The sequence below is a fragment of the Microcaecilia unicolor genome, chromosome 9 (assembly GCF_901765095.1).
Source record: "Microcaecilia unicolor chromosome 9, aMicUni1.1, whole genome shotgun sequence".
Classification (NCBI taxonomy): Eukaryota; Metazoa; Chordata; class Amphibia; order Gymnophiona; family Siphonopidae; genus Microcaecilia; species Microcaecilia unicolor.
Genome location: NC_044039.1, coordinates 184808214 through 184834745, shown reverse-complemented (window position 1 = coordinate 184834745; position 26532 = coordinate 184808214). Strand labels below are relative to the sequence as shown.

General features: G+C 41.4%; 1 protein-coding gene across 2 annotated transcripts in view; it reads right to left on the bottom strand.

The window, feature by feature from the left end:
• The window catches only part of AKT1 (AKT serine/threonine kinase 1), a 329425-nt gene extending 304511 nt beyond the window's left edge, over positions 1 to 24914 (bottom strand). The window contains exons 1-3 of one of the 2 annotated variants that reach the window (XM_030214026.1): positions 24463 to 24914; positions 20661 to 20749; positions 14445 to 14592 (exon numbers count right to left, since the gene is read on the bottom strand). In XM_030214026.1, the coding sequence (XP_030069886.1) occupies positions 14445 to 14490 (46 nt within the window). In that variant the 5' untranslated portion in view covers positions 14491 to 14592; positions 20661 to 20749; positions 24463 to 24914. The remainder of the gene's footprint in view (positions 1 to 14444; positions 14593 to 20660; positions 20750 to 24462) is intronic. The other variant, XM_030214025.1, reaches the window with a different exon arrangement.
• Between the last annotated feature and the right edge of the window lie 1618 nt (positions 24915 to 26532).

Sequence of the window (26532 nt, the reverse complement as noted above, 5' to 3'; positions counted from 1 at the left end):
CCGTGTTCGGCGGGAGGCACAGGGATCACCGCTCCAAGGTGCAACAAGACTTGTAAGGTCTCCTCTACCGCTGCCCGTTTGACGGCAGTGCCGCATCGGGACTCCACAAACACGTCTCTCACCGGGGCACCGAAATCCAATTGCAAACCTTCTCTGATCAGGTCCAGGACCCACTGATCTGAGGTAATCTTGGTCCACTCCTCGAGAAAGAGAGAAAGGCGTCCTCCTACAGCTGTAAAGGAGGAGTGGACCGGCGTCCCATCATTGTGGAGGACGGCCCTGAACTCCTGGCCATGAGCCTGCCGCTGCGGAGCGTATGTCCGAGCGAAAGGAGTTCCTCTGCTGAAAGCGGGCACATTGAGTGAACCCAGCAGAGCGCCCCTGGCGATACCTTCTAGCTTCACAGAAGCGAGGTGTGGAGGAGGGAACCAACTGACCATTGGAAGAAGGCCGCGGCCTATCCTCAGGTAACCGCTGGGGTTTAGCATCCCCCTGGTCTTTAACAATCTTCTCCAACTCCTCTCCAAACAACAGAAGGCCCCGAAAGGGCAACCACCAGCCTGTTGTAACCAAAAGAGGCAGGCTCGAGCAGCATAAGAACTGCAAACAGACGCCCTTAAGGCTAGGCCCGAAATCTCAAAGGAACGTTTTAGCGCTGAATGTCCTTCAGGGCGACCCCTCCCTCTACTGGGAGGGTGGTCTTTTTTGTCACCACCATGACTAAGGCATCCACTTTAGGCATCCCAAAACGGGCCAAGTGCTCCTCAGAGGGTAAAGATGCCCCATCGCCCTGGCACTTTCAAGGGCCCCTCGGGGTCAGCCAATTGAGCAGAAATAAGCTCTTGGATGGAATCATGCAAAGGAAAGGCACGAGCATGCTTCTTAGTACTCTCCACCCTCGGAATACCAGAGGAGGCCTCGCCTTGAATAGGGTCAGCGATAGAAAGGGCCTATAAGGCATCAGAGATAAGTGCTGGCAGCTCATCGCGGTGGAAAATCGAAACCGCAGTGGGATCATCCAGATCCAGTGGCAAAACGGCACCTTCCTCTGGCTCTTCAGACCACGAAGGCCTGCCAGATCCTTCAGAGTCCCCACAGCCCGACCACAGGGAGGGGGGGAGGGGGTGCGCCACTTTCCGACGGGGAATTTACCCGTCTATGTTTAGCGTGCATCCAACGCTCAGCGGCATCCACGTCTGAAATCAGCCCTGGGCCATCACCACCATCAGTCGGAGGGGGACCAGGTAGCAACGCAGTGTCAGACACCTGCGGCAGAGCTCTTTTCACCATGAAGGCTTTATGTAAAATAAGCACAAACTCGGGGGAGAAAAACTCACCCTGACCTCCAATTTCTGAATTAGGAGCCACGGGGAACGGAGCTCCTCTGGTAGCCTCGGCCCGAGGCGCCACTCTGCTGTCAGACTCCTCCGCAACTGCGGGGGTCGAGCCATGCGGCGCTTCCAAGATGGCACCCGCTGCCAGCTCCATCGAGCGGGAAGAATCATCGCTTGCCATGCTCGTACTGGCTCTATCGTCTAAACAGCACGTTTTACAGAGCCCCGCTGCTGATCTGCGCTTGCCACAACAGGAACAGCGCTTAACTGCCTCAGCAGCCATCGCCGAAAAACGGTGGAATAAAATTCAAAATGGTGGCTTCGCGCTCAAATCACCCCGATCGGAACGTCGTCCGCGGGCCCTCCCCAGAGGAGCTGAGTACCGCTCTTACCTCAAAGGACTGAGTCCACAAGCTCCAGTCACGCTGCACAATCAGGAAAAGCCTCAAATAGCGGCGCTGAAAAAGCGCATACTTTTTTTTTTTTTAATGCTGTGAGGAAAGTCGGAGGCAAACAACTACAGAGGTACTCCAGAGGCAGAAGAGGGTGGGAAAGGCAGGGAAAGGGCAAACCTATATGCCTGCATCCACACAGGGTGAAGGGTAAGGCAGGGAAAGGGCAAACCTATGTGCCTTTAAAGTGGGCTCCACTTAGCCACAACACCCCTGCTACAACTGGCAAAAGCACAGGAGCCACCCCAGGCAGACTCTTCAAGGAGCTGAACAAGCTGCGTCCAACCCTGCTGGGAGAGAGAGAAATACTGAGAGGCAGATGGAGCTAGCCGTCCTAGAGGCACTATGGTTTTCAGTGTTCTCTATCTCCCCCTGCTGGTAGGTGGACACAACCCATTTGTAATGGATTCATCTGCTGCTGATGACAAGGAAACTACACAAAAATACCAGCACCCGCTTTACGCCTCCACCATACGGGACTACATTTCCTATACACTCATAGTAACATAGTAAATGACAGCAGATCGAGACCTGTAGGTCCATCCAGTCTGCCCAACGAGAAACCCATTTTACATAGATTTTATCTCACCTAATATTAGGAAAAGGGAAAATAAATAGGGCAACACTAACACAAAACAAGAATGGCCAATATAAAAAGGTATGGCTCTGGTACTACCTGATAATATGGACAACCGGACTGGAAATCACCACCCTTGATGAATGGAATAGAATCCCTGTACTCATCTCAGCTCGATGACGTACATATCACCAACTAGAAGAGCCAACCCACAAACCTGAGAACAAGATAACAACCTATACTGCAGGATACCAAAATCGAACCATTTTCAAAATGAACACAAGCCCAGGGGAGAAGATACAACTGAAAACTGTACAATGCTGCAGGATACCAAAACCTAACAATTTGTAAAACAAACACAAACCCAAATGTAGAGAATGACACAGGGACAAAGTTTGTCCCCATCCCCGCGGGTTCTCCCTCTGTCCCCACCCCATCCCCACAGGCCCTGTCTCCATCCACGCCCCATCCCCAAGGGCTCTGTCCTCATCTTCAGAAGCCTCAATTATGATTTTATATTTACATTTTTTTATTAAAGTATAAAAAGGAATATGCTGTGCAACTATTGTGTATAAATTACAAACAGAAAACAATAACAGCAAGCAGCTATAATAACCCTCCTCACCACCACCCTCTACCCTTCCAACCCCAACAGCAGCTGATTTCTACTACCCCAAGGAATCCTAATCCATCTTGTTAAAATGTCCAGGGATACAAAATACCACCCATTCTGTATGCCCTAAAGGGGAGAAATATGCTCTATGAAGCACTGTTATGATTTTTTAATCTGTGGATGAATAAGAAGTCAACCAATCTCAGGATTCAGTCTAGCTCTCCTGTCTTCCACAGTCCTTCCTGCAATAGAAGAGGTCTTCTTAGAAGATGTGCTGGTAGCAAGATGTACAGGATCCCCCATGCAAATTTTGATAGTTGTGGCCTGTATGTTTGCTTGTTTTTAAAAAAAAAAAAAATATCAAAATATCATTGTCTGCATCAAACAAAGAACAGTCCAGTTCATTAGCCATGCTTTAAAGTAGAAAATGAAACGGGGACAAAGTTTGTCCCCATCCCGTGGGCTCTGTCCCCATGGGACCTGGACCTGTCCCCATCCCCGAAGTTACAGTGTGCCTCCGTCCCAGTGTCATTCTCTACCCAGGAGAGACAAAATACACAGACAACTGAAAACTGTAGAATGCATTAAGAACTAAAAACGATATATATGCGCCCTATCCAGATAGGCTACATATGCATAAATACTAGTTCAACAGTAAACAAGGCAACCATCAGAGATTGGATTGAAAATGAACAATTAGGTTTTCTATTCATAACAGAAACATGGCTGCAACAGAAAGAGGACCCCGCAATAGCCTGTTATGTGGGTTGATGTAGCTTGTAGTATTTTAAAGTTCCATTGGTTTAGGAAGGTGGTTAGGTTTTTGGTGTTGAGGTCGTGTTGACTTTCTAGGTGTAGACTGATGTCTCCTAGGAGGTGGACATTGGTGAAATTTGTGCATATTTGATACAAATTCCATGAAGTTGTCTTGAGCAATTGTTCAGCTTACTTGGGGGGGGGGGGGGCGGTAGACAAGCAGCATAGTGGGTCTGATAGTGTCATCCAGTGATTTTTGCATTCTAGTATTTCAATTCTTGGGGATCTGTTCAGCATTGGGCTTTACTGTGAAGTGAACTTTGTATATTAAGGCAACCCCCTCCTTTTTGGTTCTGTTGATGAGTGGTTTTATAGCCTTTTGGGTATATATCTATGAATACTATACATATTAGCATACAGGCACTCAAACAACCACCATATACTAGAAAAACATAAATAGGAAGAAGTGATATGGTCAGACCACAACAAACTCACCTTCACTCTCCAATGGAAAGAAAACGGTACGAAGAAGGAACAAAGAAAACCACAAATTCATAACCAGAGGAAAGGCAGATGAAAGTAACTTCTGGTCCAACAGCAAAGAATGAACTAATGGACAGGACACCAAACAACACTCGCGTCAAGAAAAATTGGGATGACAAGCATGAATACACTGGACAAAATAGCACCACTCAAAACAAAAACAGGAAGCAAAAAACAGAACTAGCCCTTGGTTCAAGGGCGAGCTAACAGTGATGAAAAAACTATGCAGGAAGCTAGAAAGAAAGGTCAAAAAATAAAACAAAACCCAGAATGGAAGAATGGAACAAATGGAGAAAAGGAGCCAATAGCAATGAAAAAACTATGCAGGAAGCTAGAAAGAAAGAGGTCCAATAAAAGAACAATGGAGAAAAGTCTTAAGAACATATAAACACAGCATAAAGAAAGCCAAGGCAGATTACAATATATACGTGAACCCAGAACAGACCAATACAAAAAAAAAAAAAAACGAACGTATGTACACACCCAAAACCTACTAACAAATGAGATACCACCATCAGCAGACAAGCTTGCACAATATTTTGAGCAAAAAATAAAAATAAGCTCGACTCTTGATAAACCACAATCATCACTCACAGAATTCTTACACGAATACGAAACAGAATATGGTCCTCCTTCAAAATACCCACAACCAAAACTGTCAAAACAATGTTTAACAATACACATATGCAAAATGCATACTAGATAGCTGTCCTAATCACATGAAAAATCCACCGGACTGGTTCATCCTGCGCTAAACGGAGCATATAGAATACATGTTCATGAATGGCCAATTCCCCTCAGATAAGGGCAACATCTCACCCCAATACCAAAAAAATTTAACGAAAAATCAACGACCTCACAAACTACAGACCAGTGGCTTCAATACCACTACTGACCAAAACAATGGAGGACCTAGAAGCACAAGAATTAACAGAATATTTGATGCAATTTTCAATCCTGCATAACTCACAATCAGGTTTCAGACCAACGCATAGCACGGAGACAGTCAACCACGCTCATAATAAAATTAAGAAGACTGATATGCCAAGGTCAGAAAATTCTACTACAATTTGACATGTCGAGCACATTCGATGTAGTAGATCACACAACACGGGAATCAGTGGCAGAGAGGAACAAGACCATACATAGTAAAAATGTCCAACCAGCTATCAGATGCCTGGATTCCAGAATGTGGAGTACCACAAGGCTCCCCTATATTACCAATACTATTATTTATTATGATGTCACCACTTGGAAAGAAACTGGAAAACATGGGATTCAATCTATATATCTCTATCTATATATATATGCTGATTATGTCACTTATTTTCATACCTTTCAACAAAAATATCACAGAGATAACATGCTGAGACCTATGATCGCACAACCATTAAACCAAAATCTATCTGGAAGCCCCCCATTCCACCAGCTCCAGCTCTAACCACCTTTAAAACCATGCTAATACAAGATCTGGAAATGTTAAAAATAAAGAATAGACAATTTTCTTACAAACGATTCAATTTGTCTAAAGAAGAAATGTTTGCATTAAAAACATTACAAAATGATGAAAATATTATCATAAAAAAAGCAGACAAAGGAGGTGCGGTTGTATTACTCAACCGCAGTGATTATATCAACGAAGGACTTAGACAATTGAATGATTTGGAGTCTTACAAGAAGTTAACATTGAACCCCACAAATAGGCTGCAATCATTGATCAAACGAGTCACAAATACAGCATTAAATCAGGGCATCATCACATTAAAAGACAAAAAATTTTTGTGTAAAGAAAATCCTGTTGTCCCAGTGATGTACTTTCTGCCAAAAGTACACAAACAGTTGATCAATCCCCCAGGCAGACCTATCCTGTCAGGAAGAAATTCTGTCTTAGAGCCGCTGTCTTCATTTGTTGATATTTTTTTAAAGACTGAAGTTCCTAAACAATCATCATACATCAGGGACAGCACACACTTTTTATGCAAATTAGGTGAAGTTGATCTGCAGCAGCATCAAACAATAATGGTAACTCTTGATGTCTGCTCTTTATATACTTCGATCCCTCAAGAAGACGCTTTGCACACAGTACAGAACATACTTGATAAAAGAGAGCGACCACACCAGATTCCAACAGAGTTTTTATTAACTCTTGCAAGGATTGCAATGAAAGAAAATTATTTTGTGTTTAACAACAAATTTTATTTGCAGACCAGTGGAGTTGCAATGGGGGCCACATTTGCTCCCTCCATTGCAAATCTTTATGTCAGAATTTGAGAATGAATGGATTGACCAATCTCCTTTTTCCGAAATCATCATCACATGGTGGCGCTATATCGATGATGTTTTTATGTTATGGGGAGGCTCTCTTGCAGAGCTTAACAACTTTATGACATGGCTCAACAGTTGCAATAGTGATATCCAATTCACAGAGCAACATTCCACAGAATTGATCCATTATTTAGACGTAGAAGTGAGATTGGTTCAAGATCATTTCGTCACAAAGGTTTATAAGAAGAGCACAGATAGGAATACATTTCTCCATAATTCTAGTTGCCATCCAGTACAATTGAAGAACAGCCTTCCTTTATCCCAAATGTTGAGACTGAGACGCATCTGCACAGACTTTTCTACTTTTAAACAACAAGCAAAGAATTTAATTGATGATTTGGCTGATAGAGGCTATTCTAGAACCATACTTAAAAAAGCCTATCATAGAGCCAAATTTAACAGCAGAGAGTTACTTCTGTCCACTACTACTAAAGATAAGGACAATGAAGAGATGTTCACTATGGTCATGCAATATAACGAGGCTAGTCCACATCTAGCTAGACTAATTAGGAATAGATGGGAAATCATACAATCGATCCCTGCCTTCAAGAATGTCAATTTACGTATTGCATATGCAAGGTGCAACAATATGAAAGAAATGATCAGTCCGGCAGACCTTAGAACTGTGAGAAAACAAGATGCAAAACGACTGTATGGTCACTTTAAATGTGGCCTTTGTCCAATTTGCTCTATCACTAAACAAGTCAAACAAATATACAATCCAAAGACAAAAAAACATCATGCCCTGCGCCACTAACTGCTTGTCAGATTACGTCGTCTATGTAATCAGCTGTCCCTGTGAGAAATCATATGTGGGAATGACCTCTAGAATGCTAAAAGTCAGAATATTGGAACATCGATCAAACATTCGTAGACAAGCTGTCAAAGAGCCCATGGTAGCACATTGCATTGAGAAAAAACATAAATTTGAAGACCTTCAATGCTATGCAATTGATAGAATTGATGCATCAAACAGAGGTGGTGATCGTAAGTTAAAATTGCAGAGACGAAAGGCTTGGTGGATATTTGATTTAGATTCATTAGAACCTAATGGCCTCAACAGCTCTATTGACTGGCATGTTTTTTATTAGCTAATCAGCCAATTATGAATGCAAGTCAATTTAGAACTCTATAAATATCAGATGACTCATAGATGACGCTGAGACGCCATTTTGAAATGCATGGTGCTCCATTAAGCTGTAAGCGGATCCAAGTGTGACTGTGCCAGTGTGCACTTTCTGTATTTTTTGATTCTTTTCTGCTTAAGTTTAATTTTCAATCCAATTATTTTTGCAGATTCTCAGCATCGTGATCTAACGCTCTGTTCCTGAGGAAGCCTTGATGTTAGGGTGAAACGGAGATGGCCCCCGTCGAACATAAAGATAAGAGTGTTTTACTTTTGTTATTAAGCGAAGCAATGCTGGAAGTTTAACAGTTTAGCAATCAAGAATCATACCTTTAGACAAAGTTAAAATGTTTGATAAAACCTTGAAAAAATCCCAATAAGTAAATAGTGGAGTTTTTACACCCAATGATAGAATCTGGGCGGGTGTTACTTTTGATGTCAGTAACCTCGCTCTAAACCTGCGACTGTTTGTCCCAGGTTTCTGAGGGTTTTCTCCACTTCTAAGCACATCTTTTTGAAATTTGTTTCCTAGAGTCACTGCATATTTTGTATTATATTAAGAGCCTTTAGACTCTAGACGATACTGCAACATTGTAGTCTTTTCGAGTTAGGAACAAGACCATACATAGTAAAAATGTCCAACCAGCTATCAGATGCCTGGATTCCAGAATGTGGAGTACCACAAGGCTCCCCTATATTACCAATACTATTATTTATTATGATGTCACCACTTGGAAAGAAACTAGAAAACATGGGATTCAATCTATATATCTCTATCTATATATATATATGCTGATTATGTCACTTATTTTCATACCTTTCAACAAAAATATCACAGAGATAACAGACAAGGCAAAAAAAAAAAAAAAGGAAAAGACCTCATGGAAGAATGGGCTAAAACTTTTAAACAGAGATAAAACTAAATTACTGGTACTATCTAGCTTGCACAAGCCTACTTCCTTCCAAACACTAATAATAGACATCAAAAAGTTTCAAAACTTTAAGGAAACTGAGGAGGATCAGCAATTACTTTCCCAAACAAGTATTCTGCCTTATAGCACAATCTCAGACACTACAACTAGACTACTTCAACATAGCATATGTAGGATGCAAAAAAAGCATGCTAATATCACTGCAGACAGTCCAAAACACGACAGCAAGACTAACATTAAAAAAAAAAATAATAATAATAATACGATAGAGTGACTCCATTGCTTGTAATGCTACACTGGCTCCCAATTAAGGCTAGACTGTTCTTTAAAGCCAACACCCTAATCTTTAAAATACCATTCGGCAAGTCTCCAACTACATGCTAGACTTGACTGAATTATCACCAATGAATGCAAACCTAGAAACCAGGAGCTACTTACTACTATATCTCATCACCTACAAAATCCATATATACAGCTAGATTTAGCTACCTGGGTTCCAAATGGTGGCATTCAATCCCCAAGGCCATAAGAAACAAAACTACGGTTCAGAAAAAAAAAACTGAACACAAATATTTAAGAAAGCCTATGATTAATTTCACACGTCACTCATGTTCCTTAACACATGTAATAAAATAGCGTACTGTAAACCTTTTGCTAATTGTAAGCCACATTGAACTGAAACTTGTTTTTGGATAATTGTGGTATACAAGATTTATTTATACTACCTCTTAACAAGGAAACACAACACAATAAGACAATTTGAGCACAGGGACCAGCTACTTCTGGGTTCCCCAAGGGCCTGGCATGCCTCTTTGGGTACATGCCTACAACTGCACAGCGCAGAAGTGGCAGATTTTTAAGGAAAAGTGGAGCAATGCCCGAAGATGCTTGATTCCACTCAGATGGAAAACAGCAAGACAAATCAGCCCTCTTCTGCACACAGGAGCTCCAACAGTTCTCTGCTCCCCGTAAACTTTTTTTAAAAATTGTTTATACCAGGCATGTTCTTCCCACTTGCTTTCGGTTTAGTAGCGCACATAAAATCTGAATGCCATTTGCTTTGAGCATTGTAGGGCTAGGTTTCTGCAGTTGGCTTAAGCCCCAGAGCTTAGAGCTCGGAGTCTAAGATGGCTACAGGACTTGTTCTAGGGGTTGTGGTACCCCAAGCTAAATTGTTGCTCTGACACCCCTCCCCCACCTGCATTGATGCTCTCATTGCTCCATCTCCCCAGTTCAGCTCTACCTTTTACAGCAGGTAGAGCATGTCACTTTGCTCTAAGTGCCATGCTCTCCTACATGCTCAGCCACTAGCATCATCCCAGTTTTTAAACACAACAGAAGCTACCTGGTTCTTGTATTTAAAACTACGCTCAAGGATCGGGAAAAGGGGGGGTTAGAATTTATAGTGGTACAGGGTTAAGATTTCTGGCATTTGCCTACAGAGATGGCAATTTTTATTTGTATTTACCCCATCAACTGCTATGCAGGTTGTAATCTGTAATCATTTATTCCTGTCAGCTGTAAATATTCCTGAGCTGCTGCAGCTTCAGATTAACATCTGCATTTTGCTGATATTTCTTGAAAATACTTTATACTCTGAACCACAAGGGATGCTCACCCAATTAAGGGACAGCATACAAGCTGAAAGTTTCATCTACACCTGTGCTCTCCTCCCACCTCCTTTAGAATCATTTTGTTCAAAGGGGCCTAGTCTGTACTTCATATGACCTTGAAATACCCAACAATTAGAATTATCTTTTAAGTTTCCTAGAAGGCCCAAGCCAGTTACTCTATAGCTTCAGGGAGATCAGAGCACGCTAATATTACCTAGCATTGTGAAGCTGTTCTGCATTATTTGGGTTTGTGGTTAGCAGATTCCATTTCTTGACTATTTTCAAAAGAAAAAGCAGATCGCTACCATTTAATGATGTTCTATTTAAATAAATTCATACAAATTCTTATATCAGAAGAAAAAAATTTAGGCATGATGAAATGCTTTATACATCTCTTTTTATGAAAAAACAAAGGTCTATCATCCAACCTTAATCTTGAGAAGAGAAAAAAATAAATGGGGCATAGTAAAGTTTATGCGCCATCACATTCGTTAACCTTCCTAAGCGAATTAGGTTCCCTTACAGGCAGACTAAGGGCTAGAGGTCATTTTCAGAATTACCTCCCACCTCTAGCATCCCTCCCCATGCTCGAGTCTCACCAGACCCATCTGTTAGAAAATTAACAGTATTGATATACAGTAAGACATGGGAGTACTACAGATGAGGTAACTGTATTTAAAGAAATTAATGTAGTCCTGCAGTTATTATTGCTAATTACTACTACTACTACTTAACATTTCTAGAGCGCTACTAGGGTTACGCAGCGCTGTACAATTTAACGAAGAGAGACAGTCCCTGCTCAAAGAGCTTACAATCTAATAGACAAGTGAACGGTCGGTCCGATAGGGGCAGTCTGGATTCACTGAACGGTAAGGGTTAGGGTGCCAAACGCAGCATTGAAAAGGTGGGCTTTAAGCAAAGACTTGAAGACGGGCAGGGAGGGGGCTTGGCGTAAGGGCTCAGGAAGGTTGTTCCAAGCTGCATAACCTTTTCTGCAGCTTGGATCTGAACTGTCAATCAAATAAAAGATTGACTTCAATGAGATAATCATGTCAAAAGGACTCAAGTAGGGATGTTCTAGACTGAAAAGCTTTGAACATTCCATACAATACATGTGGAAACAAGGCAAACATGCTGCAAAATTGGAGGGTGGCCAACTAACGCCAATTTTTTATAAAAGGTTCCAGAGGAGATCCTGACGTCTGTGCCGGGCAAAATGGTAGAGTATTATAAAAAACAAAAGTACAGAGCATATTCAAAAGCATGGATTAATGAGATAAAGACAACATGAATTTAGTGAAGGGATATCTTGAAGGGGTGAACAAACATGTGGATAAAAGGTGAGCCAGTCGATATTGTATACCTGGGTTTTCAAAAGGCATTTGACAAAGTACCTCATGAAAGACTCTCCAATTTCTTCTGGAGTCATGGAATAGGAGGTAATGTTGTATTGTATATTAAAAACTGATTAAAAGGTAGAAAAAAAAAAAAAAAAAGAGTAGGGTTAAATGGTCAGTATTCTCAATGGAAAAAGGTAGATGTCAGGGTTCCCCAGGGGTCTGTTCTGGAACTGTTGCTTTTTAACATATTTATAAATGATAACTAGCGAGGTAACTAAATTTGCTGACGACACAAAGTTATTCACAGTTGTCACCGACCAGGAAAGGGATCTAGGTATCATCGTTGATATGTTCAAACCCTCTGCTCAGTGGGCAGCTAGGAAAGCAAACAGAATATTAGGTATTAGGAAAGGAATAGAAAACAAAAATGAGGATGTTATAATGCCTTTGCATCACTACTGTGTGTAATTCTGGTCACCGCATCTCATAGTGGAATTAGAAAAGGTTCAGAGAAGGGCGACCAAATGATAAAGGGGATAGGATGACTTCCCTATGAGGAAAGGCTAAAGCGGCTAGAGCTCTTTAGCTTGGAGAAGAGACGGCTGAGGGGAAATATGATAGAGGTCTACAAAATAAAGAGTAAAATGGAACAGGTAGGCGTGAATCACTTATTTACTCTTTCCAAAAATACTAGGACTAGGGGCATGCAATGAAGCTACAAAGTAGTACATTTAAAATGAATCAGAGAAAATATTTCTTCACTCAACATGTAATTAAACACTAGAATTCACTGAACCAGTGAATGTAGTAAAAGAAGTTAGCTTGGATCGTTATTTGAGACCCCAGGAAGTTATTCAAGAAGGCGGAATGCCGCCAGTGGGAGACGCCGGCGAACTGGAGATTTCGGCGCTCCCTGGCCTCGATGTTACCCTGAACCCCGCCGAGCGCACCCCTCCTCCTCAACCGCTCGGCGCCAGTTCGTTCCTCGAGGAATCGACAGGGTCCACCCCGGAAGAGGGTAGGGGCCCAGAAGAACGCCGAATGGAAGCTGATATCACATCTGGGGCCGGACTGGAGGGCAGTTTGCCCATGGAAACGCCGCGAATTGAGGAGAGAAGTTCTGGGGAACAGAGTGCCACATCTGAGCAAACTGTAAGGTTTGAAATTCCTACAGAATTCCTGGTTAAACCCCAGGAGGTTACATTAGAAGCTTTGTGGGATTTAGTCTCTAACCTTGGGCAGTTATTCCTAAAACAGTCTAATGAGGTATTACCTAAATTAAAAACCTTGGAAAAAGACTCACAAAAGAAAGAAGAGCTGATAAAAGACTTGAATGATAAAGTTGTTAAAATGGATCAAAGAATTATGAAATTTGAAACAGTACAACCTACTATGATTAAAGATTTGACGAGCCTAAGGGTTAAAATGGAAATCTTTGACAATTATACTAAAAACTGTAACCTTAGATTCGTCAATTTTCCTAAACTTCAAAATGTTGCTCCCTTGGAAATGTTGAAGCGCTATATGCGCGAAATATTATTAATTCCTGAACAAAATTTACCACCAATGACTATGGCTTATTATATCCCTGGGAAAGACCTAAATCAACCTGAAGCTCCATTAGATGTTTCACTTTTGTTGGAGACTTCGGACACTGACCTAGCGACTGCAGCCACATTAGTGGCAACAGTCGCATTGTTACCAGATAAGAGTTGGATTTTTCGTCTGTTTTTTCGTAACAAGGATAAACCTTTTTTAGGTTTTAAGGTACTATTATTTCCGGATGTCTCTAAGGAGACAAGAAGACGGAGGAAACAATTTCTGCTCCTTAAGCCCGAAATTCTGCACTTGGGGGGTACCTTTTTTTTAAGATACCCCTGCAAGTGCATAATAAAGTTTAGGGACAAAAAATATGTATTTACAGAACCTGCTCATGTGTCGGCACTTATAGCCTCAGTAAAAGTGGAAAAGCGCTAAAATATAAATAATAACTCTGCTTAGTGGAATTTGCATATCCTGTGTTCTTTTTCCTTTGTAATGTTTTTCTCCCTTTGTTTTCCGAAATCTTGGATCTGAATTTATGGACTTGAGTATTGCTCCTTTATTGAAAATGTGAGGAATTTCCTTTTTTTCTTTCACCTTTTCTTTTTTTTTTTATTATGTTTGAGTATGTTACTGTTAAACGGATACTTTCCTGCACAAGATTTTTGCTTGTAATAAATTTAATAATATGAATAAATAATAAATTTTAAAAAAAAGAAGTTAGCTTTGCGGGGTTTAAAAAAAGGTTTGGCTAGCTTCCTAAAAGAACAGTCCATAAGCCATTATTAAAATGACTTAGGAAAAAAATCCACAGCTTATTTCTAGGATAAGCAGTATAGAAAGTATTGTACTGTTTTGGGATTTTGACATATACTAATGACCTGGATTGGCCACTGCTGGAAACAGGATTCTGAGCTTGATGGACCTTCGGTCCCAGTATGGCAATACTTATGTACTTAAGATGGTACATTAGCTTGAAAACTGCATGCATTGTATGTCCTGAATTCTTTTAAACTGCCAGTATTTTTTGCATCAGGTCAAAGATCAGTCCTAAGCTTGGCTCATCTCTTCATATGCATGAGCTTCCAGGGCTATGTACGGTTAACAATGTTCATGAAAAATTACATACATCAGGTTAACCTGTAAATCACTCTACCAGGGTCAGACAACTATCAATATTTTGTAGTGCTACATTTTCAAGACCAGGCTACTCGTGCTTCAATATAAACATACATATTTCTACAGAAGCAGATCAAATATGGGCACCAACTTATGTTTACATAGCACTTACCTCTTTTATGAAGCCATCCTTCCTTCACTATTGCTACTTCATTCATAATGGCAGAAGTGTTTCTCCAGCCGTCTGCACCACAGGCTTACCAAGTTGGTGCTTGGAGTGCAAGTTCTAGAAGTAAAAATATTTTTGCTTCCCTTTCTCTCTACAAGAAAAAAAAAAAAAAAAAACCTTGTAAATCCCTATAATTCCCAAATTCTAACTGCGGTAGATACACTGATTTCATAAGTAAACAGTACAGGAAAAATACGCCACACGAACTAGAGTCCTTAAAATGAATTAAGCTTACGTAGTTCTGGGTTTACTAGGGTCTTCAGAATGTTTTCAAGCAGACTTCTGCATTCACCTTGCATGTGATATCTAGATTTCATTATTAGCATAAAATATTGAATTACATTTTGAAATTAATTAGAAGAATTTAATACTTAAGGCTTCATTCAAGACATATCCATTCTGTCTATGCGGGTAGGTCTACGGAGGTAAACAAATTAGTAAGTCCAAGTCCTAAGAATCTTATTTCATGGAAAGCAATGCATTCTGAAGATAATTCAACTTCTGAGCATGCTAAATGCAGTCAGATATGGGGAGCTAAAGAGCAGCCAGTCCATAAAGAGGATTACAAACAGCAAAATTCAAGTTGGTGAGTTCTTCAGTCCAGGTCTGAACCTCTAAAGTTAAAAAGGAGAAATTAGATCTTACCTGCTAATTTGCTTTCCTTTAGTCCCTCTGGACCGGACCAGGATTGGACTGATGGGTTGTGCTCGCCTACCAGCAGGTGGAGACTGAGAAAAAACTCTGACTCTAGAGAGCCAATAGGAGTCCTGGCCATGTGACCTTAGCCTCAGTATTTGAATAGCAAAGCAGGAAAGAAAGAAAGACCTTCTGTGCCGTATGGAATCCTAGCAGCCACAAAGCACTCGGCAATGCCAAGTATCAGAGCTCACCAGCAACTCTCACCAGAGAAGTGGCATGGCCCGATATGTATTACAGCTCACCAGCAACTCTCACTAGAGAAGCGGTATGGCTCACTTGTACTATAGCTCACCAGCAACTCTCACCAGAGAAGCGATATGGCTCACATATAATATAGCTCACCCGCAACTCTCACCAGAGAAGTGGTATGGCTCACTTGTCTTATAGCTCACCAGCAACTCTAACCAGAGAAGTGGTATGGCCCACTTAAGATTTTATATATATTCCATCAACTGAGCTTACCAGCATCTCTCACCAGAAAAGTGGTAAATCATATTTAAGGTTTTATAGATATTCCAGCAACTGAGCTCAGCCACAACTCTCACCAGAGAAGTGGTATGGCGTATTTAAGGTTTTATAGATAGATTCCAGCAATTGAGCTCACCAGCAACCACCAGAGAAGTGGTATAGACCACGTAAAGTTCTGTATATATATAGTATTGTTCCACGAATCGTAAAGGAATGAATACACTTCCTACTGAATACACTTCCTACTTAATAAAAGAAGCTAAAGAGTAGAGAGAACATGGGAGGGGCCTGGTCCGGTCCGGAGGGACTAAAGGAAAGCAAATTAGCAGGTAAGATCTAATTTCTCCTTCCTTAGCGTCCCTCCGGACCGGACCAGGATTGGACTGATGGGAAGTACCAAAGCAGTAATCTGAAGGGAGGGACCTTATGAAAACTGCAGAGAAATGTTCATGCTGCATAGGCCACCTGGCGACAACTAACATGTAGTGTGTCCCAATGAGCAAAATAAAATGAAACTAGGACTAAGTTGCCAACTTACCAATGTGCACCGAGAGCACCAAAAATCGCCGTAGTAAGAATAGAGCCCGCTTCTGAAGTTGTGGAATATGTTGTAATACGCTGTGGAACTGCCCTCTCAGCGAGAAGAGAAATAGACATTCTCATTTCCTTGATCCTTCGCGATATAGCGGGTTAGAAACAATGAAAAACTTTTACGCCTACTGGCTAGAAGGACAAAACCAATAAGAAAAAACCGATTGGGAAAGGTGAAAACTTTAAACTACAGCAGACCGAAAAGAAGTTACCAACCATAGAAGTATTCCACACATAGATCTACTTGCTGCAATGGCTACTGGGAAACACTGCTTGAAGAGGAAAACTTTATAGAAAAGTTATGGCTACTAGAAAACAGAACTTTAAGAGTCTGTTCACCTAGTTCACCTAGCTGGTGGATGAAGCGGGAGGTACAGGTGCAGGAGTCCTTTAAGAAACCGCTTTGACAGTGGATGCTGCATAAGCGTGCGGTTGTCAACAGTATCATGCATCACTGATAGAGCTGCCAAATGAACTCTAATGGATGAGTAAGACAGACAAGATTTCGCAAGATGCAGAAGATATTCCAAAACATGCAAAATGGATACTGTTTGTGGAATGAAGTGGCGAGAGGAGTACCACAGAGTGAACCGTCGCCACTTTGATTCATAGGACTTTAATGTAGATTTCTGTCTGGAAGCAATTAAAACTTGAAGTACTTCCTGCGAAAATATCAAAGATGCTGCAGACCCAGTAACCACGCCATAAGTTTGAGTGACTGGGGGTCTGGATGTAGAAGGGTGCCTTGGTTCTGCGTAAACACCTAGTGAGATGATGGAAGAAACGCATAAAGAAGGCTGAAAAACCCCTGCTGGACGTTGGCATCTGTCCCTGTCTCCGTCAAGACTGTTGCTGAACGGAAGAAGCAAGAAATGTTCATGAGCCTGAAGGCAAAAAGAGATAGCCCTGAAGTGTCGCAGTGAGGAAGTAAGGCTGAAAAAATGAGAGTCCATTCACCTAAATGCAGGGTGACACAACTAAGAAAAAATGAGTACAAACTCAAGAGTATACTCTTAACTCCTCCTTGGCGGATGACATAACCCATTGCCATGGCAAGGACCAACATAGCTCTCTCCGCCTTGTTTGTCAGTAGGGAAAACAAAATTCACCCGAAGGTAAAACGAATTGCTGAGGTCCCCCAGAAAAAAAATATATACAAAAAAGCTTCTGCCAAAAAGTGTACTGCACGAAGCATCCCAATGACAGAACTAAGGTTCTTGAGATAACTAGATGACACTGAGATTCGCAATAGTATGAAGGAAAATTCTTTCTTGGGCATTAGAGAGTAAAATTGCATTCTGCAGAATAGAGCGAGGAAATGGCCGAAGGCCCAAGGTCACCAAGAAAAATATAAACTGGGATGTTTGCAGAGGAGACAAAAGACTGTGCGCCAACCTGACTAAACAAAGAGAAAATCAGAGATATCTGATGAGAGATCAAATGAGAGATCAAATGAGAGGCCTGGCTACAATCACCACCCAACCTAGAGACTGTAAGAAATGTAACACCCGGTGCGTGACCTGAGAACTCTGCTGATAAGACTTTCTCCAATTAGGCAGTCGTCTAGGTAAGAATGAAATGACCCTAAGAGCGCAATGAACATCCTCTTAGATCTATAAAAGAACGGAAGAGAGAGTACTGCTGAAAATGACCGGTTAATGCATAAGCAAAAAACTAGCCATTCTCTGGATCCTGAGGAGAAGAGGAAGGGTGACCAAGGACACCAGTTAAATAGGGCTACAAACTCCAACCCTATCTCTATGGCGTTCCATAGTTGGGTAAGTTCTGAATATAGAAAGTTCTGAATATAGGAGTCCACCAGCTATGGTAGTACGCTCCGGACAGAAAAAAATTGTCCCAGTATGAACGTCTGATTCACCGGCCTGTAATTTCTTGGATCTCCCTAATCCACATACCACTAATCCACGTACCATGGTCATGCGTCCTCCCTCACTGAGATGTAGATTGTAAGCTCCTTTGAGCAGGGAACGACCTTCTTTGTTAATTTGTACAGCGCTGCGTAACCCTAGTAGCGCTCTAGAAATGTTAAGTAGTAGTAGTAGTACCAGACTCACACCCAATAGATATGAATGTTGAGCTTGTTTCAGGTTAAAACACCGAACCTAGGCCCAGGGTCCCCGGTGTTCCTAGTGGTGAACAGCCATGGCAAATATTGTATGCGTTAGTTTGCAGAATTACTGCAAAGCCTTGCTTTTGGAGCAGAGATTTCTGTTCGATACTCTCGTGAGAGTTTTTTATTTTTTTTTTCTTTAATGCTGTTCTGGCTGTAGAAAGGTGGACATTTGAGCTTCCCCAGAATGGCAAAACTTATGTACCTAGCCCATTAGATATGAATGCTGGACTTGATGGACTTTAGGCCTTACCCAGCATAACCATACTTATGTACCTATGGTATAAATACACAGGAAGTGAGTGAATCCCCTTCCAATTGAAAGAACACTCTGGAGTGAAGGCGCATAGAATGAAAATGAAAAAGGACAAACTTGGAAATTACCTGTAACGAAAAAAGTGAAGTTGTGCCACAGCCACTTGGTGAAGGCAGTGTAGACAAGACTGTATCTGAATTCAAGAAAGCTTGATATATCCCCATGGCATCTGAACAATATACTGTATGCCTCTAGAGAAGGCTTCTTAAAGTCGGAAAAAGAAAACACTGTATAACACTACAGCCATTGAGAGTGTCTGTTAAGTTCTTAAAACACTATATAACATCATAGGCATGGAGTAAAATGCTTGAAAGGAACTAAGATATTATGGTCAGAATTGCAAAGTACCAATCAATTGACTCTTAGACAATGTAGTCCTATTCACCAGGGAATGAGAAAGACAGAAATTTACTCTATGCCTATAGAGAAAGTTTCTAAAGTTCTTAAAACACTGTATAATACTACAGCTATTGAGGAAAATGCTTGAAATGAATTATGATATTATGATAAGATGTAGATTTTCCACCAGGCAATGAAAAATGACTGAGCACCAGAAAAAACTAGTGTTAACAGCCCCGTGATACATAGAAATTTAAAAGAAGAAAAGCTTGTTATATATCCATATATGAAAGGAGCCCCCTTTCAATCAAATATTGCCTGCTGATGTAAAGAGCATTTTAGAATACGCCGTTCAGCACATACAAAAGTGTACACATCTTGGAGCCGAACTGCTCTATGAACTGCAGCCTTACCTTCAGCAGAGAGATCCCCGACTGATAAGATGGAGGGAGAAACAAAATGGCCGCCGTTCGCGCCACTGGCCCTGTGGTGATCGTCGACAGCGCGCCTAACACCTCCGAACAAGTGAAGCCCAGTGGAACGGCGAAGAAACAACAGCCGGCGAAAAAGGCCCCGAAAAAAAACCGGAGGCAGCACTGGACCCGAAGAAACCTTGAAGGGAGAGCAAAATTTACACGTTCCGGCTGCGTGAACTGCGCCTGACCGACAGCAGCTGTTTGAACTTTTAAGCCATATCAGAAAAAACAGGTGGCCGCGCTTATGCAGTTCGCACCTTTCTTTTTTTTTTTTCATTTCTTTAAACTGCCGCTGCCAAAACGCAAGAAAATGGAGGAAATTAAATCTGACGAGAAAAATCGCTGTTTAAAGTCACAAACACTGAATTATTTTCTTCTGTTTTTTTTTTTTTTTTTAATAACCCCTCAATCATAATAAAACACTGGAGCTGCCTGCTCGTTAAAAGTCTGGGGAAAGAAAGGCTGCTTCTTTGAATTTACTTTTATTTGATTTAATTCTTTTAAAGCAGCTACCTGTTAAAAGTGGCTGCCTCTCCCAAAGACGGTACACCTTTCCAGAGAAAGGGACGGCCCTTCCCTGCTAAGCCAGGGAGATGGGGAGGAAGGGGGGTGGACTCGAGACACCCGAGTTTAACACCCCCGAGGCTGTCAAAGAAAGAGAAAGGAAACCCTGTCAAGCCTCTAAATAAGATTCCAGGCACAGAAGAATTATCACAAATATCTGTAATATCTAAAGAGAAAAGGAGAGAGACTAATGGGCTCACTTCCTACCTGCTGGGAGACTGAGAAAATACTGAGGCTAAGGTCACATGGCCAGGGCTCCTATTGGCTCTCTAGAGTCAGAGTTTTTTCTCAGTCTCCACCTGCTGGTAGGCGAGCACAACCCATCAGTCCAATCCTGGTCCGGTCCGGAGGGACGCTAAGGAAGAAGGTATTTACAATTGGCCAGCAGAAATATGTACTTGGCAATACTATAAATCTGTCACACTTATCACCATTATAAATTTGGCATATACTGCGCATACACACACATTCGTGAAGCCTATTAAGATTCCACTGCCTCCTCCTCAAGCTACACTTTTCACATCTTGGTACTTCCGATAGCACTAGGGAGTAAGAACACGGTCTGGCAACACTACCTGGAAAACACTAGTCCACTACTGCTTCCCGACTATTCAATTCATATTCAAAAGGACAGACTGACTTGGGGAAAATCCACTGCTTATTCCTGGGATAATCAAAAAAAAGAGGAAATACAAAAAGCACAATAGAAGTGAAACTAAAAACAATGTCACACTTCACCACAAAACAGCCAAGCAGATCCTGTTCTGTAATTCCTAGAACACTGAAATTTATTGTCTGATATCTACCATTTCAAAACTTCACAGTATATTCCCTATATAAGCTTTGCTGAGTATAAGGAACTCATTTTAAGTTATGCAATATTCACAGTATTGCATACTTTAAGAGCGGGACAATTTTTTGCTTCAAAATGTTACAAAAAAAACAAACATTGAAGAACACTTGGTGAAACTTCTGCCTCAATGCAATTGCTGACACAGATTTAATGAAACAGGAAGTTACTTAAGGTTTAAGTGAGAATAGTAAAAATGTCACTGTGTGAATATCCTTTAAATTATCTTCAACAATGACTCATTCCAAAACACATTTTTAAATTTAGAAATAAAATTGTACACTTTCACAAGGTTTTCAATGTATTCTTAGGACCCTGTTTACTGAGGTGCGCTAGCATTTTTAGCGAAAAATTAGCACACGCTGTGTGTAGACGCCCATAGGACTATTACGGGCATCTACATGGTTAGCACGTAATAATGCTTAGCACGGGTTAGTAATCAGGGCCCTTAATGATTTGTCACTCACCAGTCATTAACTTTAACCAGCTAAAGAGAAAAAGACTTGTATCATGCATTGCTAGTGTTCATCTACAAGCATGTCAATTTTAATTTATAATTAAAACCCCCTTTCCTGTAAATCTACAACCATTGGCCCCAGTTTTTCTCTCTCACCTGTGGTACAAAAAAGTTAAAAAAATAAAATAGAAAATGGAGAATTTTCCTACAAGTAATTCACAAGATTAGAAATCTTGAGGTTTTCACTAAAACTGACTTTGTGTATGTCCCAATGTGCACTATTGGGCCTGCCAACTGAAAGTATCAAAAAGGAAGACCTGAACTGATTCAGAGCCCTGGTCTTCCACTATTGCGCAGACAAAAATGCTACAGAGGCAAAACTCTTAACCCTATGGGTAAGAGAGTGCCAGATTTTACTCTTAGTACCTTGATTTACAGCCCACAATGAGCCCTGGTGTCATGACTTGTGCCAGAGGACTGTCAATCCATGACAAAGCTAAAGTTTGAAGACAATATAAAATTGTGTGTGAAGGGATAAAAGGTTAGGTAAGTTCCTAAACTCTAGTACCGGACCCAGATGCTCGAATGGAATTTAATTAAGTGGACAATCACATGCAAAATAAGGGCCCTGTTTACTAAGGCGCATTAGCATTTTTAACACACGCGCTAACCATGTAGGCACCTATAGGGATATTGTAGGCGCATAAACAGTTAACGCACCTATGAACGTGGCTTAGTAAACAGAGCCCTAAGTGCTGTAAAGTTTTCTAACCTTGCTGCAGAATCTACTTTTGAGCAGACATCAAGAATTAGATGCCTTGTTTATAATGCTCACTGTGCACTGTGGTCATTTTTGGTTAGATTTGCTTGCCTGCAAAAAGATTATAGGATTCTTTTACTAAACTGTGGTATAAAGTGGTTTTAGCGTGCCCTTGTGCAAGTTTTTCCTGAATGGTAAGGTTATTTTCACTGCAGCAGTAAAATGGCCGATTTTCCTTTTTGCATTAATGGTCGTGCACTAATGTGGCCATTAACGTACAACCGTTAAAAAATATATTAGAAACATAAAAATTCACCAACACTTATTTTTAAGGCAGTAAGGGTTCAAGCACTAATCAACACACAGTGATGTAGCTGTGCTGGTTAGCGCAAACCCCCTACTCTCCACCCCCCAGACACGCCCCCTCTGTGATAAATATTTTTAGTGTATGGTTTGCGTACACAGATCAGGAAATTACAGCAGGACCACCAAGTGCATCCTGAAGTAAGCACGTGCCAATGCTTACTGTAGCTCAGTAAAAGAACCCCTATATGATTTCACCAACTAAAAACTTAATGTTTACATAGAACTGGAAAATTCTTGAACCACAGAAATGTCCCAGTATCCGGAGATATCCAGCTCAAGGCATATTTGCCTTAAATGCTGAAAGGTATTTAGCTTTGCTACATGGACATCTACATAGTTTAAGTATGTTTGTCTACTGCACATACAGATGTCTATTAATTGGTTACATGAAAATTTAAGAAATAATCCAATGAAGATTAACTAGTAAGGTTCAAACTTAAACATAAAAACAGACAATGAAAACTGAACATAAATATCAATATGTCTTCATAACTGAACATTAATATCAATATGTCTTCATAATATGATCAAGCTATAGTATTCCTTTTCAACTACCTATGTAATCTAAAACTGGATACAAACAGCTTCAGACATTACACACACCTGCTATGTAGTACCACCTTATAACAAGTTTATGAAAACTCAAGCAGATGAGCAATGGAAAGTAAAGAGCTTGATTGAAACCTGTACTGTACCATAATATGCTTTAACTTGGCAATAATCACACCTAGGGCAATATTTTAATATACATATGTATTAGGCATCAACAAAAGCATATCCACCCTTTCATTCTAAACAAAATACTGTTGTCTGAATGTGGGACATTAAAGTTTTCATTTTAATAACTTAAAATTTTGAAGAAGGGGAGAGACTAGATATGTTCAAGAACTGGGACTGTTTGTAAGGCACAGCTTTAAAATGACAAAGAAAAAAGGTAGGAACAAAAAAAAAAGTCCCAACAAGGAAAAATAAAACAGAACTGAAGGAACAAGGTATACTAAGGTAGGTTACCTACTGTTAAATTATATATCTAAAAACAAACAAAACACACACACACACTATTGAAAGTAGTCACAGTTAAGTTAATAGCTAACCAAAGCCACCTCAAGCACCAAACTGCCTGTAGCAAATAAACATTATACATGTAAAAATAAAGTAAAAGTTTAAAATATTACTTAAAGCCCATGTTTTAATTAGAGAACGTCCCAATTTCTGTATTAATACTGTTGTGCCACTATGCTTTGATGTAGTAAACAAAATGTTTAAAGGCTCAAAAGAGTCACAGAGTGCAAAGCAAAACTTGACAGGGGGGAAATGAAAATAGCAGAAAACGGTATTACAACACCCCCCCCCCCCCAAAAAAAAAAAAAAAAAAAGTATAACGTTTCTTTCATAGGCTAAAGAAAAAAATGCTCCCAATCATGTATTACACCAAATATATATGCAGTTCCCCTAAAATTTTGAGCAATAATTTTATAAAAATCATCTAAAACAAAATGTCGTTTACGATTTTGTTATTACCCACCGACCGTTAACCGGTTTACCCAAACACAGTACTGCCATTAACAAAATTCCCACCAGACCACTACAAGCAAAAGCCACAGCCCTACTGCATGAAGAGAAGGGGGGGGGGGGGGACATCTCGTCGCATCACTTTCATTTCTCTGAACACAAGGACTAAGATTACCCAGACCGGTTTCTTTTCTTCTTGTTTAAAGAAATAAGTGCTACGAAATTATAGTTTTAAAAACCTACATCTCTTATCTGTTCATGTAAAACACAAAAACAAAATAAAACCATAATCTCTCTCCGTTTGCAGGAAGTCGTCCCATTGCACTAACCTTCAGCCCAGGCCTAGACGGTTGCTACAATTTAAAACATGAAGATAAACAAAAGCCTACAACCCGAGTTTGAGCCAAGCCCGGCCGCGCAGGCCTCACTTACATGATGCATCCACAGAAAGTGCCGACAGGAAGAGAAAGAAACGTGCCCAGTGTTCAGGCCTAGCAGGGTAGCACAGCCTGCACCCGACGCAGCCTCACCATCTCCGCCGCTACCGACGGGAGCAGGGCGAGGGCGGCGGCAGCTGGCGGCTAACGCTGCGGCTCTTCCGCCGCCACAGCTTCGGCTCATGAGCCGCAAGGCGAGGCCCTGGCCCAGCCTCCCCTCCCCACCTCACACGCACCAACACCCGGCCACCAGCGGCCGCACCTCTCTCGCCTTTTCCGAGGCGCCTCAGGCCGGGGTTGGGGGAGGGGGCGGAAGGCGGCGGTGGCGGTTGCTGCGTCTCCTCCCTGCGCGGCAGCCTCGACCCGGCGTCTGCGTCTCCCCTTCACGCTCGCGGGCGGCTCGCGCTCATTCACTGTAATCAGTCTCGTCTCGCCACAGACACACACTCTCTCCTCCCCCTTCCTTCCTAGCTTACACCCACCTCCCTATCACCGCCGGGTCTTACAGGCCGACGGGTCCTCCTGCCCTGCTACAAATAGCTGCAGTAGGAGGCGGGGTGAAGGACAGAGGCAGAGCCGAATTCTACTAACCGGCTTCGGGGTCGAGCCATTCGTGGGACTAAGCTGAAGAGGTTTCCACGAAGGACCCTGGTTACATGATGAAATCCTCTCTAGACAACCATAAATTATAACTTTTTCTAGTACCGTGGGGACGACAGATTTCAGCTTGTCCTTTTTTTGTACAATAATATGGCCAATAAAAATAAAATAAGGCTATTTAAGAGACAGGGTAGGGGAAAGCAGGAGGGAAACTCATGCCCTCAGGTAGGTCCTGTGTATTATGCATCGTCCTTCACAGGTGGCTTATCCCAAAAGTCGAGTGGAGGGGTGGCCTAGTGGTTACAGCACCGATCTTGATATCCAGAGGTGGCCGCTCCAAATCCCGCTGCTGCTCCTTGTGATCACGAGCAAGTCACTTAACCCTCCATTACCTCAGGTACAAACTTAGATTCTGAGCCCTCCAGTGTACCTGAATGCAACTTACCTTGGGCTACTACTGAAAAAGGTTGGAGCAAAATCCAAAAATAAAATAAAGAGAGATAAGTGAGATTCTTCCAGGGGAGTTTCAAGAGCATTGTATTGTGAGCTGCCATGACCCATATAAGTCTGGTATATAATAAGTTTCAAATAAACAGGGGTATAAATCTAAGCACACCTTCCCGGCTGAAGCAATCCCTTTGGCCTCAGTTAAACATCCATCTCCAGCATCCCCTTGACTAGTTCAATTACCTCTGTTTCCTTCTCAGCAAACTTCCTCCCACCCTGCATTCAATCACCAACCCTTCCACAGTATGCTCAAAACTAATCCACTTAGAGAAGTTGCCCCAGAGACAGACCCTGACCTATCTGAAGAAATTGTCCCTGATGTTCATTACTTCACACAGGACTTGACAGAAATAACCAATGAAATTAATGATGGACTCTTTAGCACAATGCATAAGAACATAAGCATTGCCATACTGGGTCAGATCGAAGGTCTATCAAGCCCAGTATCTTGTTTCCAACAGTGGCCAAGTCATAAGTATCTAGCAAGATCCCAAAAGAGTAGAAACAGATTTTATGCTGCTTATCCCAGGAATTAGCAGTGGATTTTCCTAAGTCTATTTTAATAATGGCTTATGGACTTTTCTTGGAACTTGTCCAAACCTTCTTTCAAACTCATTAAGCTAACTGCTTTTACCACATTCTCTGGCAATGAATTCCAGAGTTTATTACACATTCAGTGAAGAAATATTTTCTCTGATTTGTTTTAAATTCACTACTTAGTAGTTTAATTTCAGGCCCCCTTGCCCTTGCATTTTTGGAAAGTGTAAACAAGCAATTCATGTCTACCCAATCTACTCCACTCAGGGCCCGATGCACAGAGCTTACCATGCTTGCAGCCTGTCTAATACACAAAGGGGTTCTGCATCCCTTTTACTGTTCCCTGTAGGAGCTACTGACAACCCTATGCAAATGCATTACAACAAGCTCATTAGTATTAAAATTAGCATTCTGAGCAATG